Source organism: Anoplophora glabripennis, unplaced genomic scaffold (genome assembly GCF_000390285.2).
Source record: "Anoplophora glabripennis isolate ALB-LARVAE unplaced genomic scaffold, Agla_2.0 scaffold851, whole genome shotgun sequence".
Classification (NCBI taxonomy): Eukaryota; Metazoa; Arthropoda; class Insecta; order Coleoptera; family Cerambycidae; genus Anoplophora; species Anoplophora glabripennis.
The window spans coordinates 69,967-85,849 of NW_019421969.1; the positions used below are offsets into that span (position 1 = coordinate 69,967).

General features: G+C 34.9%; 1 protein-coding gene across 1 annotated transcript; it reads left to right on the plus strand.

Moving 5' to 3' along the window:
• The first annotated feature begins 4,316 nt into the window (after positions 1-4,316).
• LOC111692983 (uncharacterized protein K02A2.6-like) lies at positions 4,317-4,943 on the plus strand. Its single transcript, XM_023457123.1, has one exon. It carries the CDS (start codon positions 4,317-4,319, stop codon positions 4,941-4,943), a length of 627 nt encoding a protein of 208 aa, XP_023312891.1.
• Positions 4,944-15,883: the final 10,940 nt, after the last annotated feature.

The following is a 15,883-nucleotide window of genomic DNA, read 5'->3' on the forward strand; positions in this document are numbered from 1 at the left end:
TTGGTGAGCGATAAGTTCGAAGAGTTTTTAAGGAGTAATGGAATACAACATATAACATCCCCGCCCGGAAACAGCCAAAGTAATGGCTTGGCAGAAAACGCAGTAAAAACATTCAAGAATAAAATGAAGACGTTACTAGCAGAAGAAAAGAACAACAGTGTATCTCTATCAACTTTGGTAGCAACATTTTTAATGGACTATAGAACAACGACACACCAGACGACGGGAGTGACACCAGCCTCACTGATGTTCAACAGGGAAACAAGAAATAAGCTGACGATACTGTCGGAAGACGGGGAGTCAAATGAACAATTACAAATAGTAGACAACATGCAAAAAGCAGCAAGGCAGCAAGAGAATAATTAAGGGGGCAGACACAGGAAATTTGACAGAGGCGACAATGTAATGGTAAGAGATTATCGTAAGGTTAATGTTAAGAGTTGGGTCTAGGCTGTAATACATAGAAAAATTGAATATATTTGTGTTGTTTGGAAAGCGGAGAAACGTGGAAGAGACATGTGAACCAGGTATGGAAACGCCAAAACAACGGAAGAAGAGACTGGGGTGAGAGAGAGTCAGGTGGTGCAGAATCCAGGAATGACGTAACTAATGCAATTAGTAAAATTGCATTAAAGCCGCAAGAACCGACATCGGCACCCACACCGAGCGTGGAGGTTATAAAGATCGCACCAACATTGGTGGATGTAAACAATGGTACAATAGCACGTAGCCATGACTTGAGTAATGCTTGTTGTAAGTAATAATGTTTGTACACCAGGTAATGACACAATTGCAAACACAAATGAGACTGTAATAGCGGATAGTATAGGTGATAAGGACATATCTCGCATAGTAAAGGTTAGGTCAAAAAATGTAAATATTTGTCTTAGGAAACGAGAGGACAAGGTAGACACAGAAGATGCAGAGGGAACTGGTGACAAAAAATTGAAATCTAGACCGCAACGTGACAAAAGACTGCCACGCAGGTTGAGGGATTACGTAATGGAACTGGTTTGATCAACGCCACTACAAAGTTGGCATTTTTAAATCCTATATAGTAATCAGTTAACGACACGGGACCTTACGCGGTTGCGCCATTGCCACCAGGTCTCTAGCATCGCAAGGTGTTGCTCTTAGTGGTTTGAAATTGTATAAAGTGTTGTTAAGATTTAAAGGATGTAAAAAGATAAATATTTATTGCTATTTGATGTTACAGTAACAGGTGCACACCCGGTTAAGCGTTTGAAACTACAGATGTTCGAACAGTTAAGGAAGGAGGTGTGGTGTGTTGGCAACAAAGCAGGAAACGTAGCTGCGTCAGCGGAAGCGGTCACGTGGTACCGGCGATGAAGGACAGCCTTCGTCCTCACGCATGGACATGAACTGAAGAAATACGAAATCCCAAAATTGTTGAACCAAATCATACAAAATGAATCATTTGTATCGTCTATTTCAGAGCTTGTGAACGCTTTATCCGTTCGACGCGCATAACGTTGATTATTTGAAATGTACCCTCAAACAGTCAGAGGACACAAATGAACTCTAAAATATAAATATGGTCAATATTTCTAGTGATCCCCCTCGTGGCAATAACACTAAAATCAGTCATTTGGACTATTTGGAATTAAAAATAGAGCCATCTGTTCTCACGAATTTCAGAGCGTGTGAAAAAAATCGTACAAAGCCTAGTAATCCAAAGGCAGAATTCGTATTCGATGTATGGATGCAATTTAAATTGGACAGTTCACCTCAAGACCTTTTAGAGTCGCGTACGGAAAATATCTACTACGAAGACTTTCTAGAATTTCCATTCCCAGAATACGAAAATCTTTTTAAGCAAACTTTTTTAGGAAATAGCCCTAAAAATAATGAAACCACAGATTCCTTAGCTGATGAATATCGCGACCAAAAAGGAGTTTCCGAAGAACTCTCAACTGTGCTGTATTTGAGTAAGGATAGGGACAACATAGACAATATGTCAAGCCGTACGAACAACAACGACGATCAGAGTGATTTGAGAGATGGGAGATCTCATGAATGAACTTAATAAAAAAGATGAGAAAAATATTAATATATTAAGTAATATCTTAATATATCCCTAAGAAGAAAAAATCGGAAAAAAAAACGGAGCAAAGAAATGTTACCAAGTATTCTAACATCTGATCAATGGATAGCGATTGTCACTGAAAAAGAAAAGGAAAATGAAATATTGAAGGAAAAGAAACGGCGGAAACAAGCAAGACAATAAAAATTAGTAATGACAGTAAATAAAAAGAAACAAACTAACACAGGTGTTTTAAAAAAGAAAAGGAAAGGCAAAAAACCTGTGATTGCAATAGAAAAAGGAAAGTCCTAAGTGTTGAAATCGTATTTTGACAGCATAGGGATTTTGTTTTTGTCATGTTATTACAGGTTAGATATGTAGATAAGATGGCTGTCGAAAGATGTTGAGTACGCGTATATCTGTGTTTAAGTATTGTAAAAATTAAATAAAAACTACATAATACGAGTACTAAGTCATTACGAGTCGGATACAAAATCTACATATAAGTGAAGAGGAAAACTGAACTGAAGACAGAGGAAGATCCTGAAACTGAATCAGCCGAACGAATTTCATCCGAATTCCTCGAAAACTCATATGTAATAGTCTGTTACGAAACGCAATATTTTCCTGGTAAGATTGTCCAGGTGAAGGACCACAACCAATACTTAATTTCTACAATGTGGAAAATTGGAGCATATTGGAAGTGGCCTCCAAAGGTAGACTAATTGGTCTATAATTTTGAGGACATCCAAGAATCTATTGAATCCCCTATTCAGCAAAACTCTCGTGGTGTCACTCTATTTACCTATGAAGAAACACTAAGAAGTAACTACTCGTACCTACCTCTAAAACATTATTTTAATTTATTATATTTTTTTTCTGTTTTTTATACTTTTGTTTTATTTTTGATAGAATATTTGATGTTTTGTTTTACTTTTTGATAATAAAACGCTTTTTTAAAGTCTTTAATATTTTCCAAACGTTCTATTTAGCTATGGTCATAACTAGCAATCCTACTGGCCATCCCAGGACATGACATGGCCGAAACCGGGAAAATCTACTCAGTTCACTTTATATCAAATTTCAATATGCGTGAGCACGTTTGATCTCTGTCTAACATATTTATTAGTATTCTGTATAAGATAAAGCACCAGGAACCACTTAGCTCACGTAGAGGAATATTATATACTAAGACGCGATCATATATAAAAGTAACGTTAAGGTGGTCACAATTAGTGTCCTTATTCTAAGTGTATTTTTAAAACTTCACTTTATGAGCTTTTATAGCGCCAAAGGAGAAATTGTAACTTATCATTATTGTGTAAAGATCTACCCGCCTATCTATTTACGACGTCACTTACATATGTCATTGATGCAATAAAAAGAAAACATTAAGTTTTCTATTCTTTTATTTTGTATATGCTGTCATTGAATTTGAATTAAATAATAATAATAATAATAAGTTTATTTCCATAAAAGCTGAACATAATATTATAACATAATAGCATATAAAATAGAAATAGAAACTTAATATACACTCACTAAAGGCATCGCCTGTGCGCGAGGAAAGAAGATAGGTACATATACAGAGTAAGATATAAAATTACAAAAAATGTTAAAAAATTCAACAATATCAACTACAAACAATCTTTAACATTTCAGTAAGCAGCTTTAAAATCAACATCGCAGGAATGTGTGTGGAATGCGTGACTGTCCTATTTGAGTAATTGATTAAAATTTAATTTCAGGTCCACAGCGTTATGGATCTCCACTCTCGGTATATCAGAAATAAAGTGTTTTAATTTCCTTTTGAAAGTCATTACATTACTCAGCGACCTTAGTTCATCAGGCAAAACCGAGTATAGCTTCGGTCCAAGATAAGTGTGGCTTTTTTGTCCTACACATTTATTAGGTTTAAATGTAATAAAATTTTTATNACTACTAACAAGAGTGATTGGCCAATAAATAACGAATTAATCAAGAAAACAACAAAACATGATGCTTATTTGCAAACAGTGATAGAATGTGTGGTTAATAATAGATGGAATAAGAATATGGATGAACTAATGAAACACTTCTTTCATAGGCGAGAAGAATTATTCTTCGACAGAGGCCTCAGAATAGTCATCCCAGAAGTCTTAAGACAACAACTACTGCAAGAATTGCACGTGGGACACTTTGGCATTGTAAAAATGAAAAACAAAGCAAGATCTTATATTTGGTGGCCAAACATCGATAAAGATATAGAAAATATGGCAAACTCATGCATACCATGTTTAAGCAACAAAGCAGCGCCCCAAAAGCGCATTTAACACCATGGCCTTTAGAAACAAAAGTATGGAACAGGATCCACATCGACTTTTGTGGACCAATAAGAAACAAGATGTTTCTAATTATAATTGACGCATACTCCAAATGGTTGGAGTGCATAGAAATGAAGACGATGACGACAGAAGAAACGATTGAGAAGATGCGGGAAGTGGTGGCCAGATATGGTTTACCGAACGTTTTTGTCAGCGACAACGGCAGACAGTTGGTGAGCGATAAGTTCGAAGAGTTTTTAAGGAGTAATGGAATACAACATATAACATCCCCGCCCGGAAACAGCCAAAGTAATGGCCTGGCAGAAAACGCAGTAAAAACATTCAAGAATAAAATGAAGACGTTACTAGCAGAAGAAAAGAACAACAGTGTATCTCTATCAACTTTGGTAGCAACATTTTTAATGGACTATAGAACAACGACACACCAGACGACGGGAGTGACACCAGCCTCACTGATGTTCAACAGGGAAACAAGAAATAAGCTGACGATACTGTCGGAAGACGGGGAGTCAAATGAACAATTACAAATAGTAGACAACATGCAAAAAGCAGCAAGGCAGCAAGAGAATAATTAAGGGGGCAGACACAGGAAATTTGACAGAGGCGACAATGTAATGGTAAGAGATTATCGTAAGGTTAATGTTAAGAGTTGGGTCTAGGCTGTAATACATAGAAAAATTGAATATATTTGTGTTGTTTGGAAAGCGGAGAAACGTGGAAGAGACATGTGAACCAGGTATGGAAACGCCAAAACAACGGAAGAAGAGACTGGGGTGAGAGAGAGTCAGGTGGTGCAGAATCCAGGAATGACGTAACTAATGCAATTAGTAAAATTGCATTAAAGCCGCAAGAACCGACATCGGCACCCACACCGAGCGTGGAGGTTATAAAGATCGCACCAACATTGGTGGATGTAAACAATGGTACAATAGCACGTAGCCATGACTTGAGTAATGCTTGTTGTAAGTAATAATGTTTGTACACCAGGTAATGACACAATTGCAAACACAAATGAGACTGTAATAGCGGATAGTATAGGTGATAAGGACATATCTCGCATAGTAAAGGTTAGGTCAAAAAATGTAAATATTTGTCTTAGGAAACGAGAGGACAAGGTAGACACAGAAGATGCAGAGGGAACTGGTGACAAAAAATTGAAATCTAGACCGCAACGTGACAAAAGACTGCCACGCAGGTTGAGGGATTACGTAATGGAACTGGTTTGATCAACGCCACTACAAAGTTGGCATTTTTAAATCCTATATAGTAATCAGTTAACGACACGGGACCTTACGCGGTTGCGCCATTGCCACCAGGTCTCTAGCATCGCAAGGTGTTGCTCTTAGTGGTTTGAAATTGTATAAAGTGTTGTTAAGATTTAAAGGATGTAAAAAGACAAATATTTATTGCTATTTGATGTTACAGTAACAGGTGCACACCCGGTTAAGCGTTTGAAACTACAGATGTTCGAACAGTTAAGGAAGGAGGTGTGGTGTGTTGGCAACAAAGCAGGAAACGTAGCTGCGTCAGCGGAAGCGGTCACGTGGTACCGGCGATGAAGGACAGCCTTCGTCCTCACGCATGGACATGAACTGAAGAAATACGAAATCCCAAAATTGTTGAACCAAATCATACAAAATGAATCATTTGTATCGTCTATTTCAGAGCTTGTGAACGCTTTATCCGTTCGACGCGCATAACGTTGATTATTTGAAATGTACCCTCAAACAGTCAGAGGACACAAATGAACTCTAAAATATAAATATGGTCAATATTTCTAGTGATCCCCCTCGTGGCAATAACACTAAAATCAGTCATTTGGACTATTTGGAATTAAAAATAGAGCCATCTGTTCTCACGAATTTCAGAGCGTGTGAAAAAAATCGTACAAAGCCTAGTAATCCAAAGGCAGAATTCGTATTCGATGTATGGATGCAATTTAAATTGGACAGTTCACCTCAAGACCTTTTAGAGTCGCGTACGGAAAATATCTACTACGAAGACTTTCTAGAATTTCCATTCCCAGAATACGAAAATCTTTTTAAGCAAACTTTTTTAGGAAATAGCCCTAAAAATAATGAAACCACAGATTCCTTAGCTGATGAATATCGCGACCAAAAAGGAGTTTCCGAAGAACTCTCAACTGTGCTGTATTTGAGTAAGGATAGGGACAACATAGACAATATGTCAAGCCGTACGAACAACAACGACGATCAGAGTGATTTGAGAGATGGGAGATCTCATGAATGAACTTAATAAAAAAGATGAGAAAAATATTAATATATTAAGTAATATCTTAATATATCCCTAAGAAGAAAAAATCGGAAAAAAAAACGGAGCAAAGAAATGTTACCAAGTATTCTAACATCTGATCAATGGATAGCGATTGTCACTGAAAAAGAAAAGGAAAATGAAATATTGAAGGAAAAGAAACGGCGGAAACAAGCAAGACAATAAAAATTAGTAATGACAGTAAATAAAAAGAAACAAACTAACACAGGTGTTTTAAAAAAGAAAAGGAAAGGCAAAAAACCTGTGATTGCAATAGAAAAAGGAAAGTCCTAAGTGTTGAAATCGTATTTTGACAGCATAGGGATTTTGTTTTTGTCATGTTATTACAGGTTAGATATGTAGATAAGATGGCTGTCGAAAGATGTTGAGTACGCGTATATCTGTGTTTAAGTATTGTAAAAATTAAATAAAAACTACATAATACGAGTACTAAGTCATTACGAGTCGGATACAAAATCTACATATAAGTGAAGAGGAAAACTGAACTGAAGACAGAGGAAGATCCTGAAACTGAATCAGCCGAACGAATTTCATCCGAATTCCTCGAAAACTCATATGTAATAGTCTGTTACGAAACGCAATATTTTCCTGGTAAGATTGTCCAGGTGAAGGACCACAACCAATACTTAATTTCTACAATGTGGAAAATTGGAGCATATTGGAAGTGGCCTCCAAAGGTAGACTAATTGGTCTATAATTTTGAGGACATCCAAGAATCTATTGAATCCCCTATTCAGCAAAACTCTCGTGGTGTCACTCTATTTACCTATGAAGAAACACTAAGAAGTAACTACTCGTACCTACCTCTAAAACATTATTTTAATTTATTATATTTTTTTTCTGTTTTTTATACTTTTGTTTTATTTTTGATAGAATATTTGATGTTTTGTTTTACTTTTTGATAATAAAACGCTTTTTTAAAGTCTTTAATATTTTCCAAACGTTCTATTTAGCTATGGTCATAACTAGCAATCCTACTGGCCATCCCAGGACATGACATGGCCGAAACCGGGAAAATCTACTCAGTTCACTTTATATCAAATTTCAATATGCGTGAGCACGTTTGATCTCTGTCTAACATATTTATTAGTATTCTGTATAAGATAAAGCACCAGGAACCACTTAGCTCACGTAGAGGAATATTATATACTAAGACGCGATCATATATAAAAGTAACGTTAAGGTGGTCACAATTAGTGTCCTTATTCTAAGTGTATTTTTAAAACTTCACTTTATGAGCTTTTATAGCGCCAAAGGAGAAATTGTAACTTATCATTATTGTGTAAAGATCTACCCGCCTATCTATTTACGACGTCACTTACATATGTCATTGATGCAATAAAAAGAAAACATTAAGTTTTCTATTCTTTTATTTTGTATATGCTGTCATTGAATTTGAATTAAATAATAATAATAATAATAAGTTTATTTCCATAAAAGCTGAACATAATATTATAACATAATAGCATATAAAATAGAAATAGAAACTTAATATACACTCACTAAAGGCATCGCCTGTGCGCGAGGAAAGAAGATAGGTACATATACAGAGTAAGATATAAAATTACAAAAAATGTTAAAAAATTCAACAATATCAACTACAAACAATCTTTAACATTTCAGTAAGCAGCTTTAAAATCAACATCGCAGGAATGTGTGTGGAATGCGTGACTGTCCTATTTGAGTATTTGATTAAAATTTAATTTCAGGTCCACAGCGTTATGGATCTCCACTCTCGGTATATCAGAAATAAAGTGTTTTAATTTCCTTTTGAAAGTCATTACATTACTCAGCGACCTTAGTTCATCAGGCAAAACCGAGTATAGCTTCGGTCCAAGATAAGTGTGGCTTTTTTGTCCTACACATTTATTAGGTTTAAATGTAATAAAATTTTTATTTTTGTTTCTCGTTTCATAAATGTGTGTCCCTACTCTTAAATCATGTCTGTTCTTATGTTGATATATGCACAATAAATAGAAGAGAAGCTGTCTTGGATCCATCAGAGAAGTCTCGGCATATAGATCATCCGAAGAGAAGGTAGGTTTCTTTCTATATATTATTTTTATAATTCTTTTTTGGACCACTTCCAAATTTTTTAAAAGACAATGATTTGCAGTTCCCCATGCCAGAATTCCATATATTAGATGACTCTGAACTAGCGAGGTGTATACCACCTTCAACATGTCACCATCAAGTATGTCCCTTAAGACCTTAAACCGGTGGAATAAGGATCGAATTTTTTTGATGACGTATTTGATATGCTTATCCCATTTCAGATTACTATCCAGCATGACACCAAGATACTTGAATTCAGGGACGGACTGAATAGTGATGTCTCTAATTGTCAGAGTCTTAAAGGTAGGAGTAGATCGAACGTCCACATATATAGGCAAAAAACGTGTTTTGTCGTAATTTACTGAAAGCAACCTTGAATTGAACCATTCAAATACCATAGCTAAATCTTTTTCAGCATTCTGTTTAACAGTTTGCCAGTCTTTATCATTGTAGAAGATGCAAGTATCATCAGCATATGCTATGATTTCTCCTGATGTTCTGAGAGAAAATAAGTTGTTTAAATAGATGTTGAACAAGACTGGGCCAAGAACTGAACCTTGTGGTACTCCATAGGTCATCTTAATTATCTCACTATACTCATTATTTATTCTAACAAGCTGATGTCGATTTGTTAGGTAGCTTTTAAAAAGTTCAAGCGCGAGACCCCTTATTCCTATTTCTTCCATAGTGTTCAACAGCAGACTATGGCTCACTGTGTCAAACGCCTTAGATAGATCTATGAAGACACCGAGTGATCTCATATTATTATCTAACGCTGTGTATGCTTTGGATGTTAAGTGGAGTATGGCGTCTTGCGTTGAGACTCCTGTTTTAAAGCCATACTGCCTATAAGATAGAATTGAATGTTTATCGAGATAAGTGTATAGTCTTTGTTTCAATAGTTTTTCTAATATTTTGGAGATTGTAGTAATTAATGAGATTGGACGATAATTAGTTACCTCAGCTGGGTCTCCAGATTTAAATATAGGTATGACTACAGATGTTTTTAATGCAGAGGGGAAGTATCCCTCATTAAAGCAACTGTTGAAAAGGAACGTTAGAGGTTCTGTTATATATGAGCACACGGATTTTAACATTTCGCTTGTAATCCCATCCTCGCCCGGTGATTTGTTATTTCTTAAGTCATTTATTATATTACTTATTTCACTGGGCGTGGTTGGAGTGAGAAACATGGATTCCGAATGTTTATTTTTCTCGAATGGAGCTTCGAACTCCGTATGAGCAATTTTACTCGCTAATTTCTCTCCCACAGTGGCATAGTGGTTGTTGAATATATCAGCCATTTGTTTTGGGATATTTACAGTCATACCCTCATGCGTTACATATTCAGGGCTCGATGCCATACTAGTTTTTGGAGAGGTCAGCTCCTGTACAGTTTCCCACAGTGCTTTGCTATTATTCTTTTTTTGTGCAATTTGATGTTTATAAAAATCTGCTTTAGCAGTTTTGATTAGGACATTTAAGTGGTTTCTATAAGCAGTGTATCGTGTTTTTAAATTCTGATCGAAGGCATGCTGCAGTCGATGATACATTTTATCTCTCTCGTTAATTGACTTAATAATGCCATTTGTTATCCAGTTTTTCCGTTTTCTCTTCGTTTTTGGCAGAGTAAAAGTAAAGATGCATTTTTGAACCTCACTTGTTAATATCCCCAAGAATTTCTTGGTGCCAGATTCAATGTCGCCCATATTATAAACTTTGCGAAAGTCAACATTTGCCATGTTTTCTTCGAGCTTTTTGTAGTTAATTTTTTTACATATTTTAGTGGTATTTATATAATTAGTATTATTGTTGGTTGGGATTATTATTTGTAGAAGTACAGTGTAGTGGTCGGTTACTTTTGTTTTTACTACAAACGGCATTAAAAATTCATATTTGTGTTCTGTTTTAATAAAAATATGGTCCAGGCAAGACCGACTATTCTCTGTAACTCTCGTGTAGTCATTGATAGCTGAATGAAAATTGAATTCATTTAAAGTGTTTAGATATTCAGTTGTAGACTCAGTTATGTCATTTTCAAGAATGTCAACGTTCATGTCTCCCACAAACAGAAAATAGTCAGTCTTACTACAGTTAATACTTAGAAGGTAGTTTCTTAAATTTTCTATAAATTCCAGAGGTTCCGTGGATGGAGATCTGTATCCAGCAAGAATGCGAATTATCCTCTTGTGAAACCTAACCTCTACCAGGATCAATCTATTCTCGTTAGCCAGAATCACAGTCTCGCATATATAATCAAGATCTGATTTTAAATATATTACAGTACCATCATTCTTATTAAATTTTCCGCAGTTATACACCATGTTGAAACCAGGTATACTAAATAAATTAACATCCTCAAATTGATGCGTCTCGGTCAGTACAATACATTCCACACCCACCTCCAATTGCTCGAGATAACAACGAAATTCATTGAGGTTTTTATTAAGACTTCTAATGTTGTTATGAACTAACTTAAAATTTACATTATCATTATTTATCCTGAGCACTTCATTACATTCGTACATGAAATCCAAAGTTATGGTGTCGATGTCCCTAACCCTATAATCCCTTATATACTGATCCATTTTTAAAATGACTACTACATGCAAAGGGTTATAAGGGTATAATATACCAGCTTAATAACGATCGAAAAAAAAACATACATACGAACATTTATTATTGGGACACAGATAGCAATATTAAAATTTTACTATAAACAATGAACATGAAAACAGTACAAGATAATAACATACAATCGTACAATAGAAAGGTACATAAAAAATAATTGAAGTTATTTCACGGACCGAGTTCTAGGTTTTCCTTTTATTTCTTGGAGGATTTTCAAATGCTTTATGGATGGTCCGGGTTCTGGTGTTCCAGTTTCCTGAACAACTTCAGTCACAGCTAGGTTTATTTCTTTATTTTTTTCTCTTTCAAACGTTTTTACTCCAAGATCAGGGGTCGCTGGTGCACTATTTGTAACTAGTTTGGGACTTATTTCGTTTTCTTCTAGTTCCTCAGCAGTAAAAGCTTTGCCATTAACAAAGAGTTTGTCTTGCTTTATATAGCAATTATTATTTTTGTTCTCACGTTGTGACCGTAAATGTTTTCTTAACACTTTATTCTCTTCCCTTTGTTTAAAAGTTAAATCGTGGGCCACTGAGATTTTTGTACCCTTTAGTTTATGCAGATTCTGCAATATGCTTAGCTTTTTAGTGTAGTTTATTAGTTCTACTTTTAATGGGCTATTTTCAGATTTTCCCAAACAGTATGCGTCGTTGATATCTGATTCCTGCAAATCTACACTAAGTAGGAGTTTAAGCTTCTCACATATGAATACCGGTGTAATCTTGTTCTCAGTTGTACTTAGTCCAAATATAATAATATTGTTTTTCTTGTTTGTCTTTTCCAAGATATCCAATTTATTCCTGAGGAACAGATTTTCCTTTTCCACTAAGTGCAATCTGGATTTAAGCTCTTCTACTTTTAATAAGAGACGCGTTTCACTAGCCTCTATAGTATTTCTAAGCTCAGTTTTGGTTCTTATAATTTCTTCATAAATTTGTCTATTTGTAATACCTTCGGGATAATTCATTTTATTGAGTGCTATTGTGTGGCTTGCTTTACTATTGTATATCAAAAACAGCGATAAGGGAATTCAGCGATAAGGATTTTCATCGACTTTCTTTATCACCACTGTTTATGCTTTTTCTAATATTTTGCCTTGCGATTTGCATTAATTTTTTTATCTCAGCGTAAACTTACAATTGTGTATTATACGTGCATGTATTTAATTTGCTAATGTGTTTACATACCAAAAACTTATATTTCGCTAGAGCTCGCTCAATACCACAGTTACACCTTAAGCGTACCACACATTCATTCACAAATGAAGTTATATATATTTCGGCTGTACCATTAAAATGGATAGACGCAGAAAATAATACCTGTTTATGGCCACCAAAGAAAGGAACAAAGACGAAGGAGATTATAAACAATGAAGATCCAAGAGAATATTGGATTTGTCTGACTCATATTAAAATATTAGGAAAATATGGTAATGTTGATAATAAATATTTTTATAATTTCCAAGAAAGTCAAATTGGAATATGTTCCATTTTATATTATATTTAATTCTTAATTCGTGATAACTTCCTTATATTGGTTTCGAATAAAATGATATTTTTTTAGCAACGTATAAAGAATCATTATATTATGAAAAAAAGAAAATTAATTCTGAAAGTGAATCCACGCCAGAAGAAGAGACAAATGTAAAACAAAAAAGGAAAATAATGAAAAGTTCAAGATATAGGGATGACTCTAAATCTCCGCCTCCAATAATAATTGATGAAGGTATAACGAACGAAATAGTTTCTAATGTGTTGTCTACAATTTTGTGTAAATCGGTGCATACAAAAATTACGGAATAATTTTTATTTGTATTTCAGAGGATGAGTTGACAACTGACATTTCAACATCAGCATATTCAGATGAATTAGAAGTAAGCAAAACACGAACAAGAGCAAGAAGAGTCAATAGCTCTTAAAATAAATTTGATAAAAATAAAAATTACCGTTCAGGATATGAAATATGTCCTAATGAACATACCCATTTAATAAATCGTAATGAAGCAGGAAGCACACAAAATCAGTCTGCTGTCAATAAAAGTTCAGATAAAAATACAACTCTAGTTAACAGCATTTTAGTTCAAGATAATATTTTATCTGCGGCTATTCTGGAGCCTCTAGAACAGAATTTTGAATCTATTACTAATAATGCAGACGTAGTTATAGAAGATAGTAACTATGTACTGCCCTCCTAGAACAAAAGGTCCTATCTACAAAGACAAATATCTGTTTATGGATGCTATGGATTCCTACCAATTTTCTTCATATCGCGGGTGAGCTGGCAATACCTCCTATCTCAATTTTTTACGAAAATATGATTTTTCTGCCCTTTAGTTAAGGGCGCATGTGGTTATAGGATGGTTATATCCTATATGGAAATGAATCTATTATATTTCAGCCTCATCTCATAAATAATAGATAACTGTAGCCCCTCATTCCTAGCATTGAAGATTGAGATAAAAAAGACAAAAAACACACTGAGTAATATCTTTTAACGGTCGCTATGATGATATAATTAACAATCTCATTCCTTGTTCGTGTGTTGAACCACAAACAACTATTTGGAGAAATAAGTCTATTTTATTTTGTGAAAATGCCGAAAAATTCAAGAAAAAGACGTTATTGAAATTGAAAGTGATACTGATTTGGAAAGAAAAATTCGAAAGTTGAAGAGGAAGTAAGGAAAGTTAGAATATAGAAAAAAGAAATGTGATATAAGCGGCGATGAGGAACAAAGTGATGTTGCCTTAAAAGAAGTAGATTGGAGAAACATACCATCTACATCGCGACAAAGTGTATATTACACCTCTGGCTCCGAGGACGGAGAAATTATTGAGAGTAAGTGTAAAAACTGACCTTATTGGTGAACATAGGGCAGGTAAATGTAACATACACATCATAATGCTAGTGGAAGCATGATCAAAAATTTGAATATTTAATTTGATTAACTCGTATATACCTCAATAAAAATATGCTTGTGATAGCATATATAATGTACACAAATGCTTGTGATAGCATTTATCCAGCAGTATCCAAGAGTGGTGTAAAAATAATTTTACCTTTTTAGATAATACCGAAACACCGGTACCACAACATACAGGAGAGCTAAATGAAGAGGTATTGGCTCTTCTGGGAGACAATGTAACAAAATCAGAAGCATTAGGTGCTTCTTTGCAACCTGATTTGGCGACTAGATGGCTCAGTATAATGAGGGATGGTTTATCTGATGCAGAAAAAAACAGTTCTTATTCAGAAATATCTTCCCCCAAGTAACTGTCATTTACTTTGAGCCCCAAAATTAAATGCATTAGTGGCAGATGCAATTTCGAAATCTGTAGTAAAGAGAGATAGCAGACTACAGGCACTGTAGGTGCAAGTCGGAGCTAGTTTGTCAGCAATTGGTGCAGTCTTAACCTCCATATTAAAAGAAGAAGGGGGAAGAGAAACTTCCAAACAGTACATACAAGCATTTAACGATGCAGGAAGAATGTTGTCAGATGTTCTTCATTCTGAGACGATATCACGTCGTGAATTGGCTGCCTATAATTTGAATAAGTCCTTTAAGGGTACCTTAACTGAAGCCCCGATTGACGAGTGGTTATTTGGGGCGAATTTGGAAGAAAGAGTAAAAGCTAAAAAGGACATGGGACATACCTCTCTACATTTGAAAGCTCCAAAAACCTGCCAGATACAAAAAGTACCTTTGAAACCTTTAAACTCCAAAGGTCCGCCTCGGGCACTATTCAAGGAGGTAAGCCGGAGCGGATAAGTAAGAACCTCCTACTTCAGAAACCAGGGCCAAATGAGACAGCAATCGGGGACTCGAGAGCAGCACAGAGTGGCATACAGGAAGAGTGAGAAAACGCGGAATTAAACCTACAGGTTAGTAAAATTGCAGGTCGCTTAAGTCTTTTTTTCTAGTAATTGGTGTAAAATTACTAAAGATAAAATTGTTTTATCTTAGATAAGAGGTGTAAAATTACCTCTACGAAAGACTCCCATGTAAAAGAATATTCCCATTGAACCAAAATGGTCTCAGACTGAATTTTATAGCATCAAAAATTCTATTAGGAACCTGCTAAATTCAGGAGCTAAGTATAGAAAAAGTAAAACCAAAAAGAAATCAGTTTCTTCCTAATATTTTTCTAACACCTAAACCAGATGGTTCGAACAGAATGATTTTAAATCTTAAAAATTTAAATACTTACATAAACACAGTTCATTTTAAGTTCATCTTTAATTGGCAAAAACTATTTTATGTCAACCTTAGACCTAAAATATTCCTACCTACCTATTTGTTTCCATTAAGAAATCAGACAGGAAATATCTGAGATTTAAATTTAATAACTGCTTATACCAGTATAATTATGCTATTTGGCTTAAGTGTAGCACCATATATATTTACAAAAATTATGAGCCCGTTGTGAGGGTTTTGAGAGGAAAGGGTTTTTTATCGGTAATTTATTTAGATGATTTACTCTTGTTGGGTAAGACAGTCGAAATCTGTGGGGCTAATGTAAAGAAAACCATAGGGTTAT

Excerpts from the sequence above, each read along its gene's own strand:
- LOC111692983 (XM_023457123.1), top strand. The coding sequence starts at position 4,317 with ATGTTTAAGCAACAAAGCAGCGCCCCAAAAGCGCATTTAACACCATGG.